Source organism: Sorex araneus, chromosome 2 (genome assembly GCF_027595985.1).
Source record: "Sorex araneus isolate mSorAra2 chromosome 2, mSorAra2.pri, whole genome shotgun sequence".
NCBI classification, from domain to species: Eukaryota; Metazoa; Chordata; class Mammalia; order Eulipotyphla; family Soricidae; genus Sorex; species Sorex araneus.
This window is the reverse complement of record NC_073303.1, coordinates 121,140,417-121,165,757: the sequence shown is the minus strand read 5'-3', so window position 1 is coordinate 121,165,757 and position 25,341 is coordinate 121,140,417. Positions and strand designations below refer to the sequence as shown.

General features: G+C 41.8%; 1 protein-coding gene across 2 annotated transcripts in view; it reads left to right on the top strand.

Annotated features, from left to right (window-relative positions):
* Positions 1 to 18,630, top strand: part of ZFPM2 (zinc finger protein, FOG family member 2) — a 514,333-nt gene extending 495,703 nt beyond the window's left edge. For both annotated transcript variants that reach the window (XM_055127716.1, XM_055127715.1), the window contains 3 exons: positions 6,724 to 6,930; positions 12,348 to 12,572; positions 15,048 to 18,630. In XM_055127716.1, the coding sequence (XP_054983691.1) occupies positions 6,724 to 6,930; positions 12,348 to 12,572; positions 15,048 to 17,563 (2,948 nt within the window). In that variant the 3' untranslated portion in view covers positions 17,564 to 18,630. The remainder of the gene's footprint in view (positions 1 to 6,723; positions 6,931 to 12,347; positions 12,573 to 15,047) is intronic.
* Positions 18,631 to 25,341: the final 6,711 nt, after the last annotated feature.

Sequence of the window (25,341 nt, the reverse complement as noted above, 5' to 3'; positions counted from 1 at the left end):
ATTCAGGCATACGTCATTGAGTTACGAAGTTCCCAACTGTCCTGTTCAGTTGAACGATGACAGGACATCATCCTTTATCCCCTTTCCTTCACCTTCACTCATCATTCCCACATTTCCTTTCAATACTAGAGGTAAGAGGCAAGTCCATGCTGTCTGCTAATGCATGTTTTGAGTTTCAGAATGTATATTTCTCTACTTAGTTGTCTGACCATCTCTTACAAAATGTTTAGGAGACCTTATTGAGAGACTCTCACTCATTTCCCCCCCCTGTACAGGCTGCAGCTCACTTACACCAGTGGGAAAGTGTAGAGGTACCATAAACTTTCTGGAGATTTTTTTTTTTTTAATGCTAAGGAAAAAACTTCACTCCCAGTGATTTTGATGTGATTGCTCTTTGGTTGGGCCTAGAAATCAGTGCTGATTAAGTGCTCCTCCAGTGAATGCATGTGCAATCATGATCCTCAGCCAGTGCTCTCTGGTAAATAGAATTTGGATGCTCTTTAACTCAACACGCAATTTAAATGAGGAATTGCTATTTCCCTATTGCCACAGTCATAATTAATAATAGTAAATGGGTTTAATGTGTGTGAAATGCTTAGAACAGATACCTGGCACACAGTAAGTGCTTTTTAAGTGTTAGCTATAGTCATTATTTATGTATCACTGTATCACTGTCATCACTGTCATCACTGCCATCCGTTGTTCATCAATTTGCTTGAGTGAACACCAGTAACGTCTCTATTGTGAGACTTGTTGTTACTGTTTTGGGCATATCGAATACATCATGGGTAGCTTGCCAGGCTCTGCTGTGCTGGTGAGATATTCTCGGCAGCTTGCCAGTCTCTTCAAGAGGGACGGAGGAATCAAACCCAGGTTGGCCGTGTGCAAGGCAAATGCCCTACTCGCTAGAGCACGCCACAAGTGTAGACATTATTCATAAGATTATAACTATGTATCTAATAAATGTACATATATAATTACTATGTAAATTTATGTATTTAGCTAGTTTGGTTAACAGGGGCTGGTGGAGGAAGGAAGGGAGAGTTTGTTTTTGTGTTTTTGATTGTGCGGGGTGTGTGTGTGTGTGTGTGTGTGTGTGTGTGTGTGTGTGTGTGTGTGTGTGGTTCAGGCGATTAAACCCACAGCCTCACACATGCAAAGCATATGCTGTACCAATGAGTCATAGCCCTGTTTCTTCCCTACAGCAAGAACGGTGCTATTTACTCACACAGGTCATCAAAGAGGCCATGCAGTTGGCCTCCTGAACACCAGATGGCACTATTAGGTATGCAAGGTTTTCCAAATGGAATCCAGTATCAAATTGTTTTGTGTCGATCTTCTTCTCTTCTACTCTTCTTTTTGTTTTCCTTTAGAGTGTGAATACACACAATCTCCCCGCACCTCTAGTCTCATAGTCCCAGTAAAACTGGAATAAATTCAAGATATCTCACAGCTTTCTTGGGAGAACTTAACATAGTGTATGCAAAGTTTTTTGCATATAGTATAATCACTTAACAAATGGCTGATTATTATTCTTGGTCATAGAAGCTTAAACAATTGATCATAACTTGATGATAATAATCTAGAGGGTATCTAGCCTAAGGCTATAATTTGAAATGATGTAGGTAAAGCAATTTACCAAGATCACATAGCAGCTAATAATCAAGCTAGGATTAGAATTAATGTCTCTTCCCACCAGTCAGATGCTCTTTCTCGTTCATCTTTCCACTGAGGACAAAGAAATTTCCTGGTTGCTAGTTGTCCTTCATTACTAACATGCAATCTCTAAAAGTAAATTATTTTGCTTTCTTGAATGGTTATGCAAAGAACATTGCAAGTTTTATTAGTTAAACCTCTGTTAGCCTCATATATATTACCTATATTTATGATTATATAACCTTATAAATAGTGTGCGTATGCAACCGTTTTGAATAATTCTATTTTGATATCAGTATGCTATTAGTCAGACTGGAGCGATAGTACAGCGGGTAGGGCATTTTGCCTTGCACGCGGCCGACCCGGGTTTGATTCCTCCGTCCCTCTCGGAGAGCCCGGCAAGCTACCAAGAGTATCCTGTCTGCATGGCAGAGCCTGGCAAGCTACCCATGGCATATTGGATATGCCAAATCAAGTAACAACAAGTCTCACAATGGAGACGTTACCGGTGCCCGCTCAAGCAAATCGACACATAATGGGACAACAGTGCTACAGAGAGTGCTATGCCATTAGTATGAACTGCTTTATTTATTGGTTTTGGGTTTAAATAGAATGTGGAAGAGAGCAATAAGTAAACATACTACCACATAGGAAAGCCACCAGAAAATTCACTTAAGTCCATTCAGAATCTGTTACCTTCAAGATTTGATAAGACCCTTCTATTGGCACATTGACACCCAGGCCATTACCCAGACAGCAAGGTAGCAGAAATTCCATTACTCACAATTTCCAGATCCATTTAGTTACCCAAACTCCAGCCAGTGAAGGTAGTCGTTGAGGTCAAATGCAACCCATCTCTACAGCAATCTTACTCCTTCAGAGATCCAGCTTAAAGATGGCAGTTTGTGAAATTATTTTGCTAGGAAACCAACCTTACTTTGTTTTCTCAGAAGCAATTTCATGTAAAATAAACTTTATGGAAGTCATATTTTCTTTATAGCCATGGCCTCCAAAAGTATGTAAATTGCTAGACTCATAGTGGAATTTTTTATTTTGGTTTTTCTTGTTTGTTTGTTTATTTATTTATTTATTGTGTGTGTGTGTTTGTGTGTGTGTGTGATGGGGCAGGCACACTCAGTAGTACTCAGGGCTTGCTCCTGGCTCTGAGCTCAGAAATCACTTGGGGACCATATAGGTCGTCATGGATAGAACCTGGGCCGTCCTCATGCAAGGCAAGTGCCTTAGTAACTATACTGTATTCTGGCCTCCAATTTACTGAATTCTGTAAGTGAAAAAAAATATTTTTTCAATTTTCTATGATAAATTAATATACATATTGTAAAATATAGAGCCTTAACCATCTGTGGGAGGGGAGTTGTGTCCACATCTTATTTTTGGCTCTATAATTAGGTCTCACCTCTAGTGGTTTTGAGGTGGCGGGGCACCATATCCAGTGCTCAGGATTCACTGGTCAGCCACACTCAAGACAAGTTCCAGAACCCCTCCCCTATCTCTCTGGCTATCTCTCTAGCCCTGCCTTCATCTTTTTTAAGTGTACAGTTCAGAGGCATTGTACATTCATATTAGCATACAACTCTCACAACAACAAGCTCCAGAATTATTCTCCACAGAACTGAAATACATGCCCATTCAACAGTGACTCAACATTTCTTCCCACCCCCAGGCTCTGATGACCACTATGCTTTTTGTCTCTGATTTTGAATACCCTAAGTACCTCAGATACATAGAATCATACATTTGTCTTTTTGCAAATGGTATATTTAATTTAACATGACTTTCTAAAGGTTCAAGGAAGATATCAAAATAACCAAAACTCAATGGGATTTAGCATTTTTCTGTACTAGGAGAGCTTCTTAATGAATCAGGTTTATCCTAACTCAAAAACAGTAGACTTGGAAATGAACTCTCCTGTCTTCTCAACCTCATTTAGGATGCTGGAAATGATTCCAGTTACTAACTGGGTAAAATACCTGTAAATGTCCTTATTATTATCCTAATATAAACCCTTTACATCTGAAAAATAAATTCCATACTCTCCCCTAAATGAGAATTTAGTTTATTTCAGGTGTGATGAATATGATATTTATAAGTGCTTAAATAAGAGGAAGGCTAAAAGATAACTCCTTTTTTTCCAAAGATGTCAAAAGTGTAGCTATGTATGATAATTATAAAAACATTCAGGGGGCTATTAACCACATGCTTTTCTTTGATTAAGAAGGTAGAATAGCTAGCTAAGATTTTTATTCTTGATGGGCTGATCAAAAAGTCACTTTGAAGGCTAGAGAGTGAGTAGAAGGGTTAAGACATTTACCTTGCAGGCAGCCAATGCTGTTCAATCCTCTGCACCCCTTGGTCCCCTGAGTACCACCGAAGAGAGACTCCCTAGCATCCTTGGGTATGGAAACAAATCAAAATAAAATAAAGTAAAATCAAATACTTTTCTTGTAATGAAAAGTCACATCGAATGCATTCCTGACTCTCCCAAGAGATGGCACTTATTCTGTCTCTCCAATTTTCTCTTGCATGTAGAAAGCCCCCCACTATGTGGGATCCTGGAGTCTCTGTGTGGGTGTGTAGCTGGAATTGTAGAGCCATTGGGTGAAACGAGAGCACCCAGCCTGTCCCTGAGCAGAGTCTGGTGAATGGATGATGAGTGAAAGATTGGGAAGATTAAATCCTGTGACAACTGACTTCCTCATCAAGCGTAAAAAGTACCTTTTCAATCTAATTCAGCCTTTTAAGAGGATGTGCTCTGTTGGAACCACAAAATGAGATAAAATGATAAAGATAATGAAATATAAAACTCTGCCAAGTATGTCAAAAATAAACACTATAGGTTATGTCTAAATATTATTTTGTATATGTATATATGTATATATTATTTTATATATACACATTAACACTTACATGAATAAATGTATGTGTCTATGTATACATATGTATCTCTCTATACATATAATGCATTACAACTGCTTCTAGGCTGTTTAATGACATACAAAAATATTGGGGTTCATTGATGGCAGTATTTGAGGGACCATACCTGCTAGGAACGGATCCAGGCCTCCCATAGGCAAAACATGTGTTCCGCCCTCTGAGCTCTCTGGCCCCAGAAAAATTCTCTCTGGCCTCAGAAAAGTTACTTTGGCTCACTTTTCTTTTCATACACAATATTGGTGAAGTTGATTGATTGGATTGTTTTGTTTTAAAGTCTAAGAACAGGTATCATGAGTTATTTTATTCCCTTGCCCTGTAATGAGAACTGGTTAAGTGGTAACTTCATTAGCATTTTGCGTTCTCTTTGGTTCCCCACATCTCCATGACACTTAATAAACTGTATCCCTGAGGATTATCTCTCTATCTCTGAGTGGTTGGGCCCTTCCTGCAACTCAAAGGTGGCACAGCAGTCTGGGCGCCTTCCTGGAGGAAGCAGTACAACCAGAACCACAGAGCACTTTTCAGTGCGCATTTCTGATCCGACAGTGAATCTAGTTCCATTTGTAACTATAAATAAATACAGTGCATGCTCGTGGGAATATGCATTTCTATCTTGTCACACTCTTAGATTTGTTGGTGTCTAAGGGAAAATGAGAAACTTTTCTCACGTCTATGCATTTATGTTTTACTTTGAAATGTTCACACATGTTTGAGATCTATAATCTTCCCTTTATCTTTTCACAAACATGTCGTCTCCCCAGTGGTGTGTTATTTGCTTAACGTTCACATTTAATCAGTTGGTTTCAAGGACCCTCCCGAGTTTCGCTAAGAGGCCAGAGTCTACCACATCAAATGCTCTTAGTATCTTTTGCACCAGATTTTGACCAGCAGTTGTTTAAAAATGATGATCCCTTTGAGGGGGGGAGGGGAAATGAAGTGTAGTTAAAAAGACAGTTATGCTGAAAGATAAACAGAGCAATATTACTTATCAGAATGGGTACAATTTCTGCTTGCCTAATGAGTACAATATATAGTGTTGCAGTATACACACAATGAGAAAAAAAGCTTTATAGCATATCAAGTATGCCACATTATTTCAGGCATAACTGTATAGGATATGTATCTAGGTCTGAGAGTATAGATAACAAAATATAAGTGCTCTGCCTGTCTAAACATGTGAAATAAATGAGCATTCGCTATCGCATTCCAATACATTAGAAAATGTACTTGCGTAGTTAATTTTCTTTTTAATGCACCTCACGTGCTTATTTGAAGCACAGAGCCAGGGTATATCTCAGTGTTTGAAGAAAGGGCTCTTTTCATTTAAACAAATCTTTATTTAAATAAGCCTTTTTGAAAAGGATCTTTGGTGTATCTTCTTTCCAGGAAGTTCAATCAGGGTAAATGGAGATAAAGAAAGACGCATTATAAGGAATATTCTATAGAGTAAAGATCAGTGAGCCAAAACAAATGGCAGTCTGCACAGAGAGAGTAAGATGAACCAGCAGTTCATGGTCACTTTCTAGATTCAGGAGTTTGGATTGACCTGTTTTGGAGTTTTATGCTCTGGAATTGATCTGATAAAAAGTATTCATTGTTTTGGAGAGAGAAATAAAGAGAAACAAAGATTAGGGGAGGAGAGAGAGGGGGAGAGAGGGAGAGAGAGAGAGAGAGAGAGAGAGAGAGAGAGAGAGAGAGAGAGAGAGAGAGAGAGAGAGAGAGAGAGAGAGAGAGAGATTGACATCTTCCAAAGTCTAAAGATCTGAAGTTGGATCAGTCTCCAAGTCTACGCTTAGGAACTATAGCATGTTAATTGCTTGATTAGTGATTAAGGCAAGCCCAGAAGGTTGACAGAGTTCTCTGCAAATGACATCTACTCTTGCTTTTGAGTCGTCTGCTTCTACTGGTCCCCATCACACTTCATTTAATAGCAAGGAATGTAGCTTTCACCTAGGAGGGAGCAGGAGTCCAGCTGCTGTCTTGATCCAACACTCCACCCGCGTGAATAGCTGTGAAGACAGGAGGAGATGCTATTGACATCAGTCCAGTGTTCCGCAGACTCACGCACTCTGTGTCAGCGCTGTCTTTCTCTTCCTCTTTTCTTCTTAATAGGAGGTCAGCTTTGGTGCACAACGACGAAGACCATCTCGGAGGGTGAAGAGCTAATTGCCTTTGTGGTGGATTTTGACTCAAGGCTACAAGCTGCCAGTCAGATGACTCTTACAGAAGGGATGTACCCCGCGCGCCTGCTGGACTCAATTCAGCTGCTTCCGCAGCAAGCTGCCATGGCTTCTATTTTGCCTACAGCTATTGTCAATAGTAAGTGCTGAGTGCAATCGCCTGGTACAATAGCTTTGTAGTGGTGATGGGTATTTGTGGGGGAGAAATAACTGCCTACTGACAGGCAGCTAGGGACAGACTTTCTCCTCCTGTATTGTGATTTCATTTTATCATCTCGCAAACTTTAAGGGGATATAAAAGGAACACTTAAATGCATTCACTTCAGATTGGATTCCTGAATGTCACACACAAAATATGACATCCTCAATGAGTTGTGCAACAACCAAGGCTACTGAGCTAGAAGAAACCCACCATCTCTATTCATGCTCAGACAGCAGAAGGATCTGGGCTCTCTGTAAGGGTGCTAGAGTTAAAAGCTTCCCAAGATAATGGGCGCAACTCACATTTTAACAAGTTCAGAGACTGAAAGGAAGGTAACCTGGATAAATCAAGCTATCTGAGAATATTAAGACAATTAAGAAAAAAAAATGCACAAAGGTTAGAATAATATTTATGGTGAAATTTAAAATATGCCCTGACAAGTAAACCTTTGTGATTATATGTTGTTCAGATGATTACAAACCTGCTTTTATAGCCCTTTAATACACAGAATGAAATGTTACATGACAGAAAATAAGTAGTCAGGATTACATAGGGCTGAGTCTCCAGAATATACTTATGTGTGTGTATGTGTCTGTGTATACACACACATACATTTACATGATATTATATATCATATACACACACAACTCAGTTAAATATGTTTGGGGGGGTTGTTATTTTTGTTTCTGGGCACCAAGAATAGATGTCTGGCTGGGCCCACTTCCAGGTCTGTGTTTGGTGGTTACTCCTAGTGGTAACTGGTGAACCATGTGGTGTCAAGGATCAAATCTGATTCTTCCACATGCAAACTTATACTCCAGTCCTTTAAGTTATCTGCCTGGTGCCCAGATCTGAGTTCGAGGCAGTTCTGCTTTGATCCAGCTCTGTGAGTAAACATAAGTTACAACCATATCTTAAGAACAGAATAGGTTCTCAAGCTAAAACTAAATGAAAAAGAACTTTCAATTTTGTATTGAAGGAACATTTGTTGAACACATGTATTGTTTTTGAATTGACTGTATTGTAGCTTAATATTCATATACACCATATTATGATCACCACCCACAGTTGAGTTTTCATCCACCCCCATAATTCTTAATCCCCTTTTACTCATTTTATCTACCCACTTTCTCCTTCCCATCTAGTCACCCACCAATATTTTGTTTTTATCATTTATTTTTTGCTTTGATTTTGTTCTGTTCATTTCTTTCTTTCTATATCTTACACATATAAGGAAATCCTACAGAATTAATACAGAAATGTATGAATTATCATACAAAATTGTCTTTGTCTAATTTATTTTAATTTTATAGGAATTATTACTTCTATATGTCCTTCTAAATCCCTCATAATGAATGATTAGAAAATACATCTCGAGATTACAATTGTCTTTATTTTTAAAAATAAATATTTTACAGTAATTATGTTCTTGAAAAAATTGACCTTTAAAGAGATTTTTAAATATGTCTGAAATAACTTCCCATCTAAGTATTCAATCAAGCTCCCCATCAACCTAAACTCATATTGTCAAATTTTCTTAATGTAAATTCTCTTTTATTTCTTCCTTCCTTTCTTCCTTTCTTTATTTCTTCCTTCCTTCATTCTTTCCTTTATTTTCTTCTTTTTTCTTTCCTTCTTTCCTTCCTTCCTTCCTTTCTTCCTTTCTCTTCCTTCCTTCCTTCCTTTCTTCCTTTCTCTTCCTTCCTTCCTTCCTTCCTTCCTTCCTTCCTTCCTTCCTTCCTTCCTTCCTTCCTTTCTTCCTTTCTTCCTTCCTTGGCAAAAGGATTTTGTTAGCAGGGACACCAGCAATGCCTTTATACTTTCATGAAACTCCAGTGTTCATTTTAATTGTGATTATACTGTTTGCTTTCTTGTAGCAAGATAGCCATTAATCCCAAATAACTCAGCTTCATTCTCATTCTGAAATTGCCTAACCAGTGGAACTCATTCTGCATTTAAATAAATGCCTTACAGAATAAATTATGTGACCCCCTGAGTAGTATCAGTATAACTCACTTGGGTGGGGTGGACTCAGTAAAAAATAGTACTAGTCTCCTACTCTGAAATTATTTCATTTTGAAATTCTATACTGTACTTGTTGCTTCTAGTTCTCCCTCATTAGCCTTTGGTTCTTGCTTCTCTCCTTATCAACTTCTGTCCAATCTTCCTGAATTGGGTTCTTCAAGCAACTACAAAGTAAATAGGCACAAGACCAGCTATGTCTGACACCTTTTCTATCCCTGTGATCACCTTTCCCATGTCCTTCTGTACTTTGTACAGAAATACCAGAGCCATCTAGATGATGTCACCATAGACCCTGGCCTTTGTCTGGAGAATTACCAGAGAACGTGTCATCTGGCTTCACTCTGATCAGTGCCCCCTTTCACTACCTAAGTATTGAGTTTGCACAGTCCAGTGTCTGACTGGTATGGGCACTAGACACACTTGTCACCTGTTATCTGCTCCTCCTCGGGGAGATGAATGCCACATCCCTGGCATAGCAGTGCCACCAAGCATCCTGGGGAAAACCCCATTTTTTGTCCAATTTCCCATCTAGTTCTTCCACATCACTGTCTTCATCAGTGCCCCTTTGCCACTAAGGCATTATAGAAGCAGATTGACGGTAGGTTTCCATCCCAGGCCACTCACGTTTGTGACATGAGCTAGTTCTTCCTCTGTGAGGGGGACAGAGGAAGAGACACACATAGAGAAGTTTTCCATGAGGGTCTTTGAGTCACAGTGCAACATAAGAAAGATGGCATGACTCATAGATACATCCCCAAGCCCCTCACATATTGCTTAGAATCTGTCCTTCCTCCTCCCAGTCATGTCTGACTTCCACACAGGGCTCCTTCGCACACAGGGCTCCACTGCCATGATTCTACAAATGCTTCTCTTTGTTTTTTCATTTGGGTCTTGATAAAGAAGAAAACCAAATCTTCTTTTTTTTTTTTATTTTATTGAATCAGCATGTGGAAAATTACAATGTTTTCAGGCTTAAGTCTCAGTTATACAATGCTGAAACAACCATCCCTTCACCAGTGCACATATTCCACCACCAAAAAAAAAAACCCAGTATACCTCCCATTCCCCCCCACCCCCGCCTGTGTAACTGATAAATTTCATTTTGCTTTCTCTTTACTTTGGTTACATTCAATATTTCAAAAAAAATCACTATTATTGCTAAGAGTTCCCCACTAGAGTCAGACTTGCTGTGAAGAGATATGAGGTCACGCAGCTGTGATAGTGGCCATGTGGTTTTATATTTCTGTATTTTAGCAACTAAGTCCAGGGAAATTTCTTCCGGAAATTGGATCATTGCAAGCTTGTATCTCTCATTTGTCGTCCTCATAATATAGCAGTCGCCACGCCCTTCTCCCCCCCACCCCCCACCGGGGCAAGGAAAAGATACGAGAGAAAAACCTTTCCCCTCCTGGGCAGGCATGGGGCTGCGGCTTAGTTCTCAGTCTGCAGACACTTCTGCAAGGAGCTGCCGGTACCAAAAGTAGTTTAGCTGGCCTCTGGAATCATGCTGGTGCAGCTGCGGTGAGGCCGCACACGTGTGGCCACTGAAACCCAATCTTCTTTCTTTTGTGATAGCAGGATTGATTCCAGGGCCTCACACAAGAGAAGCAGGCCCTCTAACCAGTCCCCAAAATTAACATCTGGGGGATGGAGAGAATTGAACTTTGAGCACCCAACTTAATGTCTGTACTCATGTTGATTTTCCATGATGCACACTGGAAACCAGATAATACTATAATGTTACTTCAATTCTTTTCAATCTTGCCGCCCCCCCCAAAAAAAAAAACCATCACGGCTTTTGATAGTTTATCTCTGCCCTGGACAACCTCCTTCTCTCAGTTTCCAGCATCCACCTAGCCTGAGCACTATTGAAGCAACTCCCAGCTGGCTGCTCAGGGGAGGCTGCTCTCTCTTTCCAACTGACTCATGTCCATCCTGCCCAACTCACCTAAGGCCTGGCAACATCTTCCCTCAAAATCTGCCTCTACCCTTCTCCTCTGGCCTCTATCTGAGTTCTCGCACTAGTCTAACATCTTTCTTTCAGGCCCATAGCGCCCTTCAGACCCATCCATCCAAGAGATCTTATGTTCTTGCACAGTTCTCACATTGCTGCTTATTAATTCCAGAAGACTTTAATGATTCTGGAGGCTTGGTTTGGTTTGGGGGACACACCTGGCTCTACTCAGGATTTACTCCTGGATCTGTGCTCAGGGCTCACTCCTGGTAGGACTCTGGGGATCATTGCGCCAGGGACGGAACTGGAGTTGGCTGTTTGCAAGGCAAACACAGAGCTCTGTTCTCTCTCCCTACCTCTTTTCATGACTATTTACATGTATCCCATCACCACAGAGTCTGACCTGCTCTCATTAATATATCAATTGAACAAATGATGTCAAAACTTGACATTAAAACTAACTGCAATACAACCATTAGATCCCTTCCTTTTTTAATATTAATGTTTTATTTATTGAATCACCGTGAGGTAGAGCATTACCAAGCTGTTTGTGATTGGGTTTCAGTCATACAATGTTCCTACACCAATTCCTCCACAAGTGTAACTTTCCAGCACCAATGTCTGAGTTTCCCTCCCAACCCCCAACCACCCCCTACCCCAGTCTGCCTCTATGGCAGGGATCTCTCTTTTTCTCTTTCTCACTCTCTCTTTCTCTCTCTAATTTTAGGCATTGTGGTTTACAACAAAGATGCTGAAAGGTTATCATGTATATCCCTTTACCTACTTTGAATGCTCAGTTCTTGGCCAGACTGATCATTTCCAACTAATGTTGTCATAATGAACCCTCCTCTATCTTAATACCCTCCACTCCCCATGCCCCTTTGATCATTTCCAACCATTGACTAATCCTCCTGGCCTCCCGGCCCATTTTCCCTGGCCTTGGATATTAGTTTCATACTGTTGGTTTTTTTTTTTAATATCCCACAAATGAATGTAGTCTTTCTATATCTGTCCCTCTCCTTCTCTAAATCCTTTCCTTTTAATCAATCAGATAAACCAATTTATGCTGCTCTTTACAAACTGCAAGTTATGTTCCTAAACCCTAAATATCATGTTACCAAAATAAAAGCTAGAGTCTCCAACAGTCCCAGCTTCTCAAGAGTCTGCAGGGAGGTAAATTGCCTGGAGTGTGCCACTTACTTAAAAGCTTCCTCCAGTCTGGGGAAGCAGCACCCAAGCCTGGCCTCCTCACGGTCTGATTGTCTAACTCACCCCTGAGAGCAGGCTCTGGGAAAAATTGAACCAAGTGCTGGCTTTCCTCAGGGTTGGCTCCAAATGGACAGTGGCTAATATGTCCCTGTGTCTTTGTCTGCAGAAGATATATTCCCTTGCAAGTCTTGTGGCATCTGGTATAGGAGTGAGCGGAATCTGCAAGCCCACTTGATGTATTATTGCAGTGGGAGGCAAAGAGAAGCTGCCCCCGTGTCAGAAGAAAATGAAGACAGTGCCCCTCCTATTTCCAGCTTGTGCCCTTTCCCGCAATGCACCAAGAGCTTTTCCAATGCCCGTGCTCTGGAAATGCACCTGAATTCACACAGCGGTAAGTCTTCTCTTGCTTCTCCTTTTGTTCCTGAAGACTCACTTTTTCTATGTCTGCACATATTTATGCATGCATCTGCATCATTGTCTGTCTGCCATGCCAGATGTGTCCATCAAAATCAAAATGAAGCTCAGTGGATCTACTGCTTTCTCTCATCTCTGTCACTTTCAGTCAGTATATTCTACTCCAAGGACCTAGGTATAATTCTTTTCTAACAATAGAGGGCTCAGATTTCAAATAGAATCATTCTAATTTTTTATTCAACTAAAGGAAAAACGACAGAATCTTAGAAAACCTTGCTAGTCTTTATGTATTGTCATTAATATTCATTGATTTACGTGTCAACTGATCTTGGAAACTGACCATACTGTTTCCCACATGGCAGGGAATAAATAGTAGGCCCTTAAAAATAAGTATTTGCTGAGTTGAAATAAAGCTGTTATTTTGATAGATCCAATTACAATCACTCTTGAGAGAGATTAATTTTTAAATATGGATCTATAAAATGCTCTTGCCTTCCACTGCCTGCTTCATAACAGCTTAGTTAATTTTTATGACTTAAAAAAATTAGTACATTGTTTTTAACATATCTTAAGAAAAATTAGGCTGAAAACCAATTTTTTAAAAGCCCATTCTTAATAGCAAGTGCCAACAATTCGTATTTATTTTGGAATTATATAACCAATTATTGTTAATTTTGTAGTATAAGACTATGTATTTAAGAATGGAAGTAAATAGAATGTGCAGAGACATGCTTGAATGGGGCAGACCAAGGTTTGGTAATCACCATTTTTTAGCACCTATACCATTAATTCTGCAGGATATCTGTAGGTAACACTTTCTGTGCTTTTACTTGAGGTAAATAATTAAAATCCAAAATAGGTATGAGTTTGTAAAACCTAGTCCCCCCTCCAACATTTGAGAGCAATGCCCATTTTTATCTTTGAACCTACAATAGTAGGAAATCTCCCTTCTACCGATTCCTTTCCTTTCCCTCCAAATGAACTGTTTTCTAGAGGGGAGCATGCAGGGGAAGCTTATTCACAAAACAAAGACAAAAGGACAAAAGACAAAGGACATCTCAAGACCTAAATGGGAGTATGACCATCAGAAAGGCTCAGGGGAAATGGATACAAAATCCTCTTTCCCCACAACAGGACTGGGGTTTCTATGCCATATTTTTAGCTTATAAATAAACAGGAAAACTTTCATTTTGGAGTGTGAGGAGGTTGTGCCAAGTCTGATTTAACCAGATGCCAAGAACTGAGGAACGAAAGGAAACCTTAGTGATGTTTACCCACCACATTCAGTGAGGATTTTCAAGATACTTAGAAACAAGTGGTAATCCCTTGCCACCAATGCAGCCTAAGAAGCTCTATTAGTGTGCTAGTGACTAGCAGTTAAAGATCAGCTCTGGACAGAAATAAACTGTGGCAAAACCAACGAATCAGAATAGCTTTTATACAGAAGGTCAAGTTGGAAGTTATTGAACACCTTACGAAATGTTTTCTATTGGATTATTTTGAACAGAAGAATCTAATGTAGGGACTAAAGAAATAGTAAAGTGAGCGGGGTGTTTGTCTTGTATGCAGCTGAGCCAGGTTTGATCCCCTATAATCCAGAATGTCCCCTAAGCCCACGAGGACCAATACCAGAGCACAGAGCCAGGAGCAAGCCCTGAACACAGTCAGGTGTAGCCAAAACAATAAATAAATTAAATTTACAAAACAAAAGTCTAGTTTAATGCACTGAAAATTATTTCATTTGCTTACAGATGATGAATAGCAAGTCAAAGACTTCACACACTTCCCAATGTGAGCCTAGCACTGTCATGAGTAGGTTATTGGTGTAACATGGTAAAATCTGAGATCTGGACATGGGTCCATCTCTGAATGTCTGTTACCAAAATCAGTTTTCATAACATCTTTGATTTTGTCTCCCAACCTGTAAGGCTGAGGAAATGGTGTCTGTCTGAGTATGATGCATTCATTGAGAGCTATCCAAGCGCTTTGAATACCACAAAACACTGTAGCACTGTAGCACTGTTATCCCACTGTTCATTGATTTGCTCGAGCGGACACCAGTAATGTCTCCATTGTGAGACTTGTTACTGTTTTTGGCATATCAAATATGCCATGGGTAGCTTGCCAGGCTCTGCCACTCAGGCAAGATACTCTTGATAGCTTGCCGGGCTCTCTGAGAGGGACAGAGGAATCAAACCCTGGTCGGCATATGCAAGGCAAACGCCCTACCTGCTGTGCTATCGCTCCAGTCCACCATAAAGTGCTGATACTATTATCACACACGACAAAACATATCTGGGGTTGGGGGAAGGGGGAGGATGAGCATCACCATTGAGATTCTGGAAACTTTCGATCCTGCTGCTCTGAAGACAAGATGCTTTAGGAAAGGGGCTTAGTCTTAGGGCCCTAGCATGCATGGTCTTCAGTGCTCTTCTTTTGTCTGTCTCTCCAGGAGTGAAAATGGAAGACTGCCTGCCCCCCGGGGCCAGCCTCAAATGCACCGTGTGTAGCTATACGGCCGATTCCGTGATCAGCTTCCACCAACACCTGTTCTCCCATCTCACTCAAGCCGCCTTCCGGTGCAGCCACTGCCACTTCGGCTTCCAGACGCAGCGGGAGCTGCTGCAGCACCAGGAGCTCCACGTGCCCGGTGGCAAACTGACCAGAGAGAGTGACTTGGAGCACTCGCCAAATGCCACCGAGGACAGCCTGCAGCCCGCCCCAGACCTCCTGGCTAGAGGCGACCTCTCGGCTGTGGGCCAAAAGGCCATGCAGACTAAGGACGCCAGCTCGGACACAGAGTTGGACAAGTGTGAGAAAAAGACGCCTCTCTTTCTCACCAGCCAGAGACCAGACATCCCTCCCGCTGCCAACAAGCAGAGCTTTTCCTACACGAAAATCAAGTCTGAGCCCTCGAGTCCCCGCCTGGCGTCCTCTCCCGTCCAGCCGAACATGGGGCCCTCGTTCCCCGTGGGACCCTTCCTGTCTCAGTTTGCGTTCCCCCAGGATATCACCATGGTCCCCCAAGCATCCGAGATCTTAGCCAAGATGTCCGAGCTGGTCCACAGGCGGCTGCGGCACGGCAGCAGCAGCTACCCGCCCGTCATTTACAGCCCTCTCATGCCCAAGGGGGCCACTTGTTTTGAGTGTAACATAACGTTCAATAATTTGGATAATTATCTAGTGCACAAAAAACATTACTGCAGCAGCCGATGGCAGCAGATGGCCAAGTCCCCCGAGTTCCCCGGTGTGTCGGAGAAAATGCCAGAGGCCGTGAGTCCCAACACGGGCCAGACCTCCCTGAGCCTCCTCAACCCCGCCGCTCATTCTGCTGACGCGGACAATCCGCTGCTGCCCACCTCCTGCCTCAACTCCTCGGCGGTCCTGGATTTAATTGGGCCCAACGGGAAGGGCCACGACAAAGATTTTGTCGCTCAAGCTAAGAAGCTCTCCGTGCCCAATAGCAGCGGTGACGAGAAAATCAACGGGAAGCCCGTGGATGTGAAGCCCCCCAGCGTGCCCTTGGTGGATGGGGAGAGCGACCCCAATAAGACCACCTGCGAGGCTTGCAACATCACCTTCAGCCGGCACGAGACTTACATGGTGCACAAACAGTATTACTGCGCCACCCGCCACGACCCGCCGCTCAAGAGGTCGGCTTCCAACAAGGTCCCCGCCGTGCAGAGGACCATGCGCACCCGCAAGCGGAGGAAGATGTACGACATGTGCCTGCCCGAGCAGGAGCAGAGGCCCCCGCTGGTCCAGCAGCGATTCCTGGACGTGGCCAACCTCAACAGCCCGTGCACGTCCACCCAAGAGCCGCCGGAAGGGCTGGGCGACTGCTACCACCCGAGGTGTGATATCTTCCCGGGAATCGTCTCCAAGCACTTGGAAACGTCTCTGAGCATCAACAAGTGCGTGCCAGTGGTCAAAGGGGATGCCGCCCACCCCAGCGTCGCCTGCTTAGAGATGGACGTGCCCATCGACCTCAGCAAAAAGTGCTTATCCCAGACGGAGCGGACGAGCGCGTCCCCCAAAAGGCCGCTGGACTACCACGAGTGCACCGTGTGCAAGATCAGCTTCAACAAGGTGGAGAATTACCTGGCCCACAAGCAGAATTTCTGCCCGGTCACGGCCCATCAGAGGAACGACCTGGCGCCGCCACCGCCGCCGCAGCTCGACGGCAAAGCGTTCCCCAATCCGGAGAGCGAACGCAACAGCCCCGAGGCCAGCTACGACCGCAGCCTCATCAAGTGCGAGAAAAACGGGAATTTGAAGCAGCCTTCCCCCAACGGCAACTTATTCTCCTCCCACCTCGCCACCCTGCAGGGCCTGAAGGTCTTCAGCGAGGCGGCCCAGCTCATCGCCACGAAAGAAGAAAACAAACATTTGTTCCTCCCGCAATGCCTTTACCCTGGAGCCATCAAGAAGGCCAAAGGCGCCGAGCAGCTCTCGCCCTACTACGGGATCAAGCCCAGCGATTATATTTCCGGCTCCCTCGTCATCCACAACGCCGATCTGGAGCAGAGCACCAATGCAGAGAATGAATCTCCCAAAGGCCAAGCCTCCGCCAACGGGTGCACCGTGCCCAAGAAGGATTCGCTGCCCTTGTTGCCCAAAAACAGAGGCATGGTCATCGTCAACGGGGGGCTGAAGCCCGAAGAGAGACCAGCCGCCAACCCCCCGCAGGAGAACCTTTCCCAGAACCCGCCGCAGGAAGATGGGCACAAGTCCCCCTCGTGGATGGCTGAGACCCCCTTAGCGGCCAATGAGAATGTCTCCCCGGGAATCACCTCGGCGGCCGAGGAACAGTTGTCTAGCGTCACCAAAGGGGTCAATGGCTCCACCCAGGCTCCCACCAGTGGCAAATACTGCCGGCTGTGTGACATCCAGTTCAACAACCTTTCAAACTTTATCACTCACAAGAAGTTTTATTGTTCATCACATGCTGCAGAACACGTCAAATGAGATCATCAATAGACATCAGTTTCCCCCCCTCCTACCCTCACCCCTAACACGCCACCTCCCAACTGCAACCTCCTTTGGTACCAGTGTTTAGTATGTCGTTCTCCCCAGTCCAGAAACAAAACAAAAACAAACGCTGTTCGAATTACATCTGGGCAATCAGGAGCTCATTCATTATGGCTAAATTGAAGACTCTAAGGTGTAATTTCATGACAGTCTATTAGTCAAGTGTATTATTGGTGCCATTTTCCAAAAAAGAAAAATTAATTTATTTTACCAGCAGTATTCATAGCTGTGGTTATGTTATTTTTTATTTAAAAACTTTATATTAAAGTCATTTGTAATGTTATTGTATAGTTATTGTGTAGCACATATGGTTTGCACTGTATAGTAGCTTTTAAAGAAACTAGTCACAAACAATACAGAAAAGCATTTTAGAAATAGCTTCAAAAGCACTCGTGTATCTTGATTTCTTCTTATATGCTGTTGCAGATATATGTATTATGCTAAAATATAACTTGCAAAGATGTTCTAAATACACGTGCTCTAAGTTCGCCTTAAGATTTCAATTCTGGGATAATCAGGCTCCATTTGCACGTTATATTTTAGCAGATACAGTCCCTTAGTCACTAGGCTTTGCATTTGTATGTAGCCGTATGTTTGTCCATTTTCTTAATCTTAAACATGTATGTTAAATGAAGATGGCAATTTTTTTCTTGTATAGTACTTGTATTTTCTTTCGCTGATGCAGCTGTTCCAATTTTTAAACCTTTGCTGTTAAATGCAATACTTTATAAAGAATGAACAAAATTACTGGAAGCAGTATTGTAAGTAATGAGGTAGTATTAATCAGTTTTATCTTTTGAAAGGCACAGTCTAAATCAAAACCCTAAACTCAATGCTGCAAGTATGAATTTAATTCATATTAAGATCTATTTAAATATAAGAGTAGCAATACTGCACCTGGTGATCGCAGAGATAATGTTCTACTTCTGATAGAAATAATTTCTCAACAAATGTTGTTACTATGCATGTATATGGATGGAATAAAATTCCAGATTGTTGGAGAAGTTTGGAATACTTTTTTTTCCTACAATATAAATGAAGTTCTACAGAATTAAGCTTTGTGATAAAAAAAATATAGGTTTCAAATAATCCTGAATGGCTGTAGAAGCACGAAGACAGATCAGTCAAGGGATAAATTGTCCTTTATATGCACCTTATTGACACAACTTACATGAAAATGAACTGAAAACCCCAGACTATGAAACTATTGATCTCCTGCTTCTTCCATAAGGGGTGTACATGCAAGTAAACCCATCGTAGGTTGAAAACACTGACTGAAAACTATAGTTCACTGCCCTTCATCATGGGAATGCCTAATAGTCTGATTTCTATGGTATCAACTACTCTCATACTATGAAGTTGAAAAATTCAAAGTCCAACTATGGTAAGTTGAGGACCTTATGCAGTTAAATCCCATATTGTGTCAATATACACCAAGTATTAACAGTCTATCCTTCTCCCACCCCACCCTCAGCCATCACTGTATTACCAATGAAGAACAATTTCCTTAGGAGTCTGGAAGTTTTCCAACAGGAACACCAAAGTATTTGCTCAAATGTTGACTCACATGCCCCCAACATTTAAACGGAGTTTGCTAGAAAGAGAGATTTGCATTTTGAGGTACAAGAAAAATTGTGCTAAATTCACTCCAAGTCATAAATATACACACATCTCTTATTTTCTATTTGTAAGAGACACTTGGATTCACACAGCACATTTGAGTGCATCAAGGTTTTGATATTGAGGTGGGTGGTGGGGAGCAGACAGTGTGGGTCAGATAATGGAAGAAGAGTTCTACAATAGGGTTCACTAGGTAAGTGGTACTAAGGTTCAGTCTATTGTTTGAAAAGATACTCTGTGTTAGTATGAAGTTGCTTCTGATTCTTCTATACGTGATATAAGAAGGAAACCAGCGCGGGACTGGCAAAGAGATGGAAGTGTAGAAATGTGTCACTGAAAAGAGAAAGCCAATGGTTTTCACACTATAAGCAGCAGGAAATTATGGATGATAAAATATGAGTCATCCCCTACGAAATTTGTGGTCCCTGAGGCAGCCTCAATATACCTGTCACAAATGAGACTGGAAAGCTAGAAGGGCAAGCAACAAAGAAAGCAGGCCTAAGACATGTCTCCAAAGGAACTTTGGTAGAGGTTCTTGTCTGTGAACTGTCCAACGTTAATGGATCAGGTACCAGCTGAATTTCTAAAAGAATTGTACTAGTGAAAGCCCCATAGCCATGCCTATAAAACCCTGTCCTCTCTGGTCTACCAGATTTGAACCCGCAAGAAAGTTTGCAAAAGGGATAAGAGTTAGTGCAGTGGGTAGGGTGTTTGCTTTGCAAGGGATTGAACAGGCTTAATCTCCAGTATCCTTGGACTGCAACAGGAGTCATTCCTGAGTTCAGAGTCAGGAGTAACCCCTGAGCACCACCATGTGTGCTCCCCGACATGTTTATAAGAAAATAAAGCTTGCAAATGCTAAGTTTACCAAGGAGATGTGTCCCCAACATCCTCGAACAGTTTGGTTAAAGGAAGATTAAGTATTAAGAACCCACGCTCCTATGTGAAGGGACAAAGGACACAGAGTTCTCCCTTAAATCAGAAGCAGAGTCTTAGCAGGAAACTACTTTTTCAATGGGGTCATTGGGGTAGTGGGGCTTCCCATTGCCCCAGGGTTCTCGATCTCTCTTAACGAACAACTCTGCATTTCTTTCTCCTTTATTTGTAGTTTGTGTGCTACAAATGAAACCCATCACCTGTGCTAATGCCTCCTTCTTTTCTTTTACACCTAATCTACCTTCCCCTCTGGTAAACTTAATTCTATTGTCAATATTCACTTGTTCACTGTCACTGTCACTGTCATCCTGTTGCTCATCAATTTGCTCGAGCAGGCACCAGTAATATCTCCATTGTGAGATTTGTTGTTACTGTGTTTGGCATATTGGATACGCTTCAGGTAGCTTGCCAGGTTCTGCCGTGTAGGCAAGATACTCTCGGTAGCTTGCCGAGCTCTCCAAGAGGGGCAGAGGAATCAAACCCGGGTCAGCCATGTGCAAGGCAAACACCCTACCGCTGTGCTATTGCTCCAGCCCATTCACTGGTTAATCTTTCATTTTTGCTGTTCATCTGTTTTATACAGTTGTATTACATATAATGGTCAAAATACCCAACAAATGTCTTCCCCCCCCTTCTAACTTATTTTGCTTCCTTTTTTTTTTTTAATTGAATCACCGTGTGAAAAGTTACAAAGTTTTCAGGCTTAAGTCTCAGTCATACAATGATCTATACCCATCCCTTCACCAGTGCACATGTTCCACCACCAAGAACCCCAGGATACCCCCCATCCCACCCCACCACCCCCACCTGTGTGGCTGATGATTTTCACTTTACTTTCTCTTTATTTTGATTACATTCAATATTTCAACAGAAAACTATTATTATTATTTGGAATTTTCCCCCAACAATCAGACCTGCCAAAAAGGCATCATTTGATAATTTGTTTTCCATTGCTGAGAATGAAGAGCCTATGAGGTTTTGGATTTCTGGTATTTTAGCAATTAAGTCTACAGAAATTTCTGCCAGAAGTTGCATCATTGAAAGCTCATATTTCTGTTTAGAGGGCCTTATAAGATGGCAGTCGCCACACCGCTATGGAAAGGAAAGAGAAAAACCTTTCCCCTCCGGAGACAGCATGGGACCATAGCTTAGTTCACAGTCTAGAGGCATGTCTGCAAGAAGCCACTGGGTGCCGAAAGTAGTTAGTTGGCCTCTGGGATCATGGGCGTTCAGGAAAAGAGGAGCCCTTATTTTGCTTCTTATAACTCCATCCAACTACCGTTTTGCTGTTACTAAGAAAATTTCATTTAAAAGAATAGCCAAATAATATTCCATTGTAGAAATATCTTTACCTAGCCATCTATCAACAAACACTTCTATCATCACTATATTTTAGCTATTGTAAATAATAAATTCAGTATTATTTAATATTGAAATGGATGTGACACTTTGGGTCACTGTTTTTATATTCTTTGGATAGATAAATACCCAGAAAGTTGAATTGCTGGATGGAAAGTAGAATTGGTAGCTCAAATTTTACCTTACTGAGGAGACTCCATGGTTTTACAAAATGATTGCACCAATGAATTATGTCGATAGATTGGTAAAGTCCTACCAATAATGTCATGTGGAGAATTCCTTTTTTCTCCACACCCTCTCCAATTTAGCTGTTTTCTTTTTAATTAAGTCAAACATGTTCACAGGTGTGAAGTTCTAATTTGCTTTTCCCTGGTCATGTATATTAAGCTTATAAGATTATAAACATCTTTAATTATGCCTGTTGGTCATCTGTATCCTCTTCAAAGACATTTTAAAATCTGTCCATTTTTGTTGTTGTTGTTGCACTGCTTGGGTTTTTTTGGTTTTTAAGTTGTAGGATATTTTTATATACCCTAGACATTAAGCCTTACAAGATATATAATGTACATTACAAGATGTATAATGTACAAATATCGTCTCCCACTAAGATTGTCTTCATTTTGCTGTTCATAGTTTCTTTTGCTTTAGAAGAGCTGGTCAGTTGAACTGATCCCATTTATTTACTTTCATTTTTCAGACCTGAGTAAAAGAGGCAGTGACTTACCTTGCCTGTGTCTAACCCAACTCAAGCCCCCGGCATCTCACATGGTCCCTCAGAGCACAGCTAAGTGTCCACTGAGCACATGAGCCAGGTGACCCCGAACCCCAGAGCACTGAGCACTGCATGGTGTGACCCCAAAGCAAACAAAGCAGAGTAAATGTTTACTCATCCTTCATTTGAGGTCACATTTCCAAAGACATTTCAAGTATGAAAAAGTATGGAACTTTTCACCTATGTAATATTCTAGAGATTTTCTAGATTTCTCTCATATATCCAGATTTATTTTTCTTTTGGGTCCAACCCAGTGGTGCTCAGGGTTACTCCTGGCTTTGCACTCAGCTATTACTTCTGGCTGTGCTTGGGGGACTGTATGGGATGCTGCGGATTGAATTAGGGTCGGCCACATGCAAGGCAAATACCCTACTTGCTATACTATTGCTCCAGCCCTAAGTCCAGATTTTTAAGAGGATAGCACCAGTTATAGAATATCCTGATCTGATAAGGTCATAACTTATAACTTGATATAACTTAATGTGACTAAGCCATGTTATTTTCAAATAGTTTGGGATATAGTCTTTGTTCATCCATGTTGGGGTTGGTAACATAATGGACAGAAGGTACTGGCCAAACACATCATATAAATTCTGGGACAAAATAAAAAACACTGTGTTGCAAGAACACTCCTCTAGCTAAACTAGTATTTTTAATGTAAAATCTTGAAGCTAATGATGTTCTCCAATTTTAGTAAGTGGCTTAACAGTGAGACACAAAGAACTGTTAGAGAATTCGCTTAATGTATAACCCTAGGGACTGATAATGTGCTTCATAAGGACCTGAACAGATCTCAGGTGAACCTGAGAGGCCCATCTTATCATGACTGCCTTCCCCAATTGCCTTCTTATTTTCTCTTTAAAAAAACAAAACAACAACAACAACAACAAAAGGTGCCAATCAGCATATTCTATCATCTAGGTTTGTGCTTACCACTGGGAGAAATAAAGGAAAACAAGGTATCATATACAATTATATTTCTATAGGAATTATAATCTATTTCAGTGTATAAAGAGTTTCAACACTTTTTCCTCATTAAAATCACCTAGGCAACATTTAGAAAAAGATACCAAGGACTGAGATATAGTCCATTGATAGGGCACTGCCTTGCATGTGGCCTACCCTGTCTCATTTTCCAGTGTGGTCCTTCATGCCCCCATACAAGTAGTGACCCCTGAGCACAGAGCCAAGGTAAGCCTTGAGCATGGCCAGGTGTGGCCCCCAAACAAAAAAGACCAATATTTGGCATACGAATCTCATACCAAATTAAAAGTTTTGCATAAAAGTACATAGATAAGCCAGATGGAGGAAAAAACAAGTATATTATACTTTCACACGTGATAGAGAAAACAAACAGATGAACTAAATCAGAAAAGAAAACCTTTGAACTGTAAAACCAATTATTTGTTAGCAGAAGGGGAGGGGGAGCAAAAGTGAGGCATAAGTGAACACACACGTTGCTTCTCAATGAGGCACAGCTGAAACTAATGCAACAGTATAAGCAGCATTTACTCCAAGGAAGAAACAGTTCCTCTGGTGAGTCTTAGGAATCGGGATCTTTGAAAATCTCTTTAGTTATTTTTAATATGAAAACTTAGATGCTGGGAAACACTATATGGTAAACAGGGACAAGGGATGAATGATAAGTGAGACTGAGGATAGTAGGAAAAAGGAAAACAAAAAGGAAAATGCTACAGACTAAAAGAGTTGGTGATTAAGCATGGATAAGGAATGTTCTTATCCATAGAACGATGAAAACAATTCTAATGGGAACTACCTGTCCCATTCTTTTGACAGCCCTGAAATGTGTACTGCTCCCATAAGCACATTTCAAGGATTTCAAGAAAGTAGAAAGTAAATTCTAACGGTCATTCTAGAAAGAAGTAGTACATGCTGGGGGGCTGGAGCGATAGCACCACAGGTAGAGCGTTTGCCTTGCAAGCAGTCAACCCGGGTTTGAATCCCAGCATCCCATATGATCCCCTGAGCACCGCCAAGGGTAATTCCTGAGTGCAGAGCCAGGAGTAACCCCTGTGTGTCACCGGGTGTGACCCAAAAAGAAAAAAAAAAGAAAAAGGTAGTACATGCTAAAATGATGATATCTAAACCAGAGCTGGATCCTGTAGAGCATAATGGGAAAAACAATACTGCATTAGTTTGGAGGGCCACACCAAGCAATGATCAGGGCTTACACCTGCTTCTACCCTCAGGGATCATTCCTGGTGGGGACTCAGAGAACCATGTGGGATTTAGAGGACTGAACCCAGGTTGGCCACATGCAAGGAAAATGCCCTACCCTCTCTACTTTCACTCCAGCCATTATAAATTGTAATTGTCAATTTATGTAAACTATGTCATAGAAATGGAATCAAGGGCAGAGAAATGGTATGGATGGTAAGGCACTTGCTTTGTACACAGCTGACCTGGGTTTGATCCCTAGCACCACAAATGTAATCCCAGCACCTCCAGGAGTGATCCCTAAGCACAGAGACAGGAGTAAACCCTGAGCACATCTGAGAGTGACCCAAATTACAATAAATCACTTGTGTCACTTGTCATCCTGTTGTTCATCAATTTGCCAGTAACGTCTTCATTCATCCCTGTCAAGTGCTAGTGTAGCCCAATGGCGTCTGCTCGCTTCAGGAGCACGAAGAGCCTCAAACTATACATTTAGGGTGGTTGACAAAGAAGACAACCATCTCATAGGTGGGCGGCCATGCATTCTTTTGACGTCCCTTTGAATCCAGTCGGATTCAGCTCTAGTCCAGTGGTTATCTCTAAATCACATTACGTGTCTGGCCGATCTTATTTTCGACTCCTTGGCAAACAAGACAGCATTCCTGATTCTTGATCGCCGACAGAGGTCGGAACTCCAGATTCTTTCTCTCACTTGAGTGAAACGTGATATTCCAAGCATAGCTCTTTTGATTCCTCTTTGGGCTACCCGAATAGCAGTCCCATCCTGTTTTTTAGGGGTCCAGGTCTCTGAGTCGTATGTTAGTGCAGGGAGAACGGTGGAGTCGAAAAG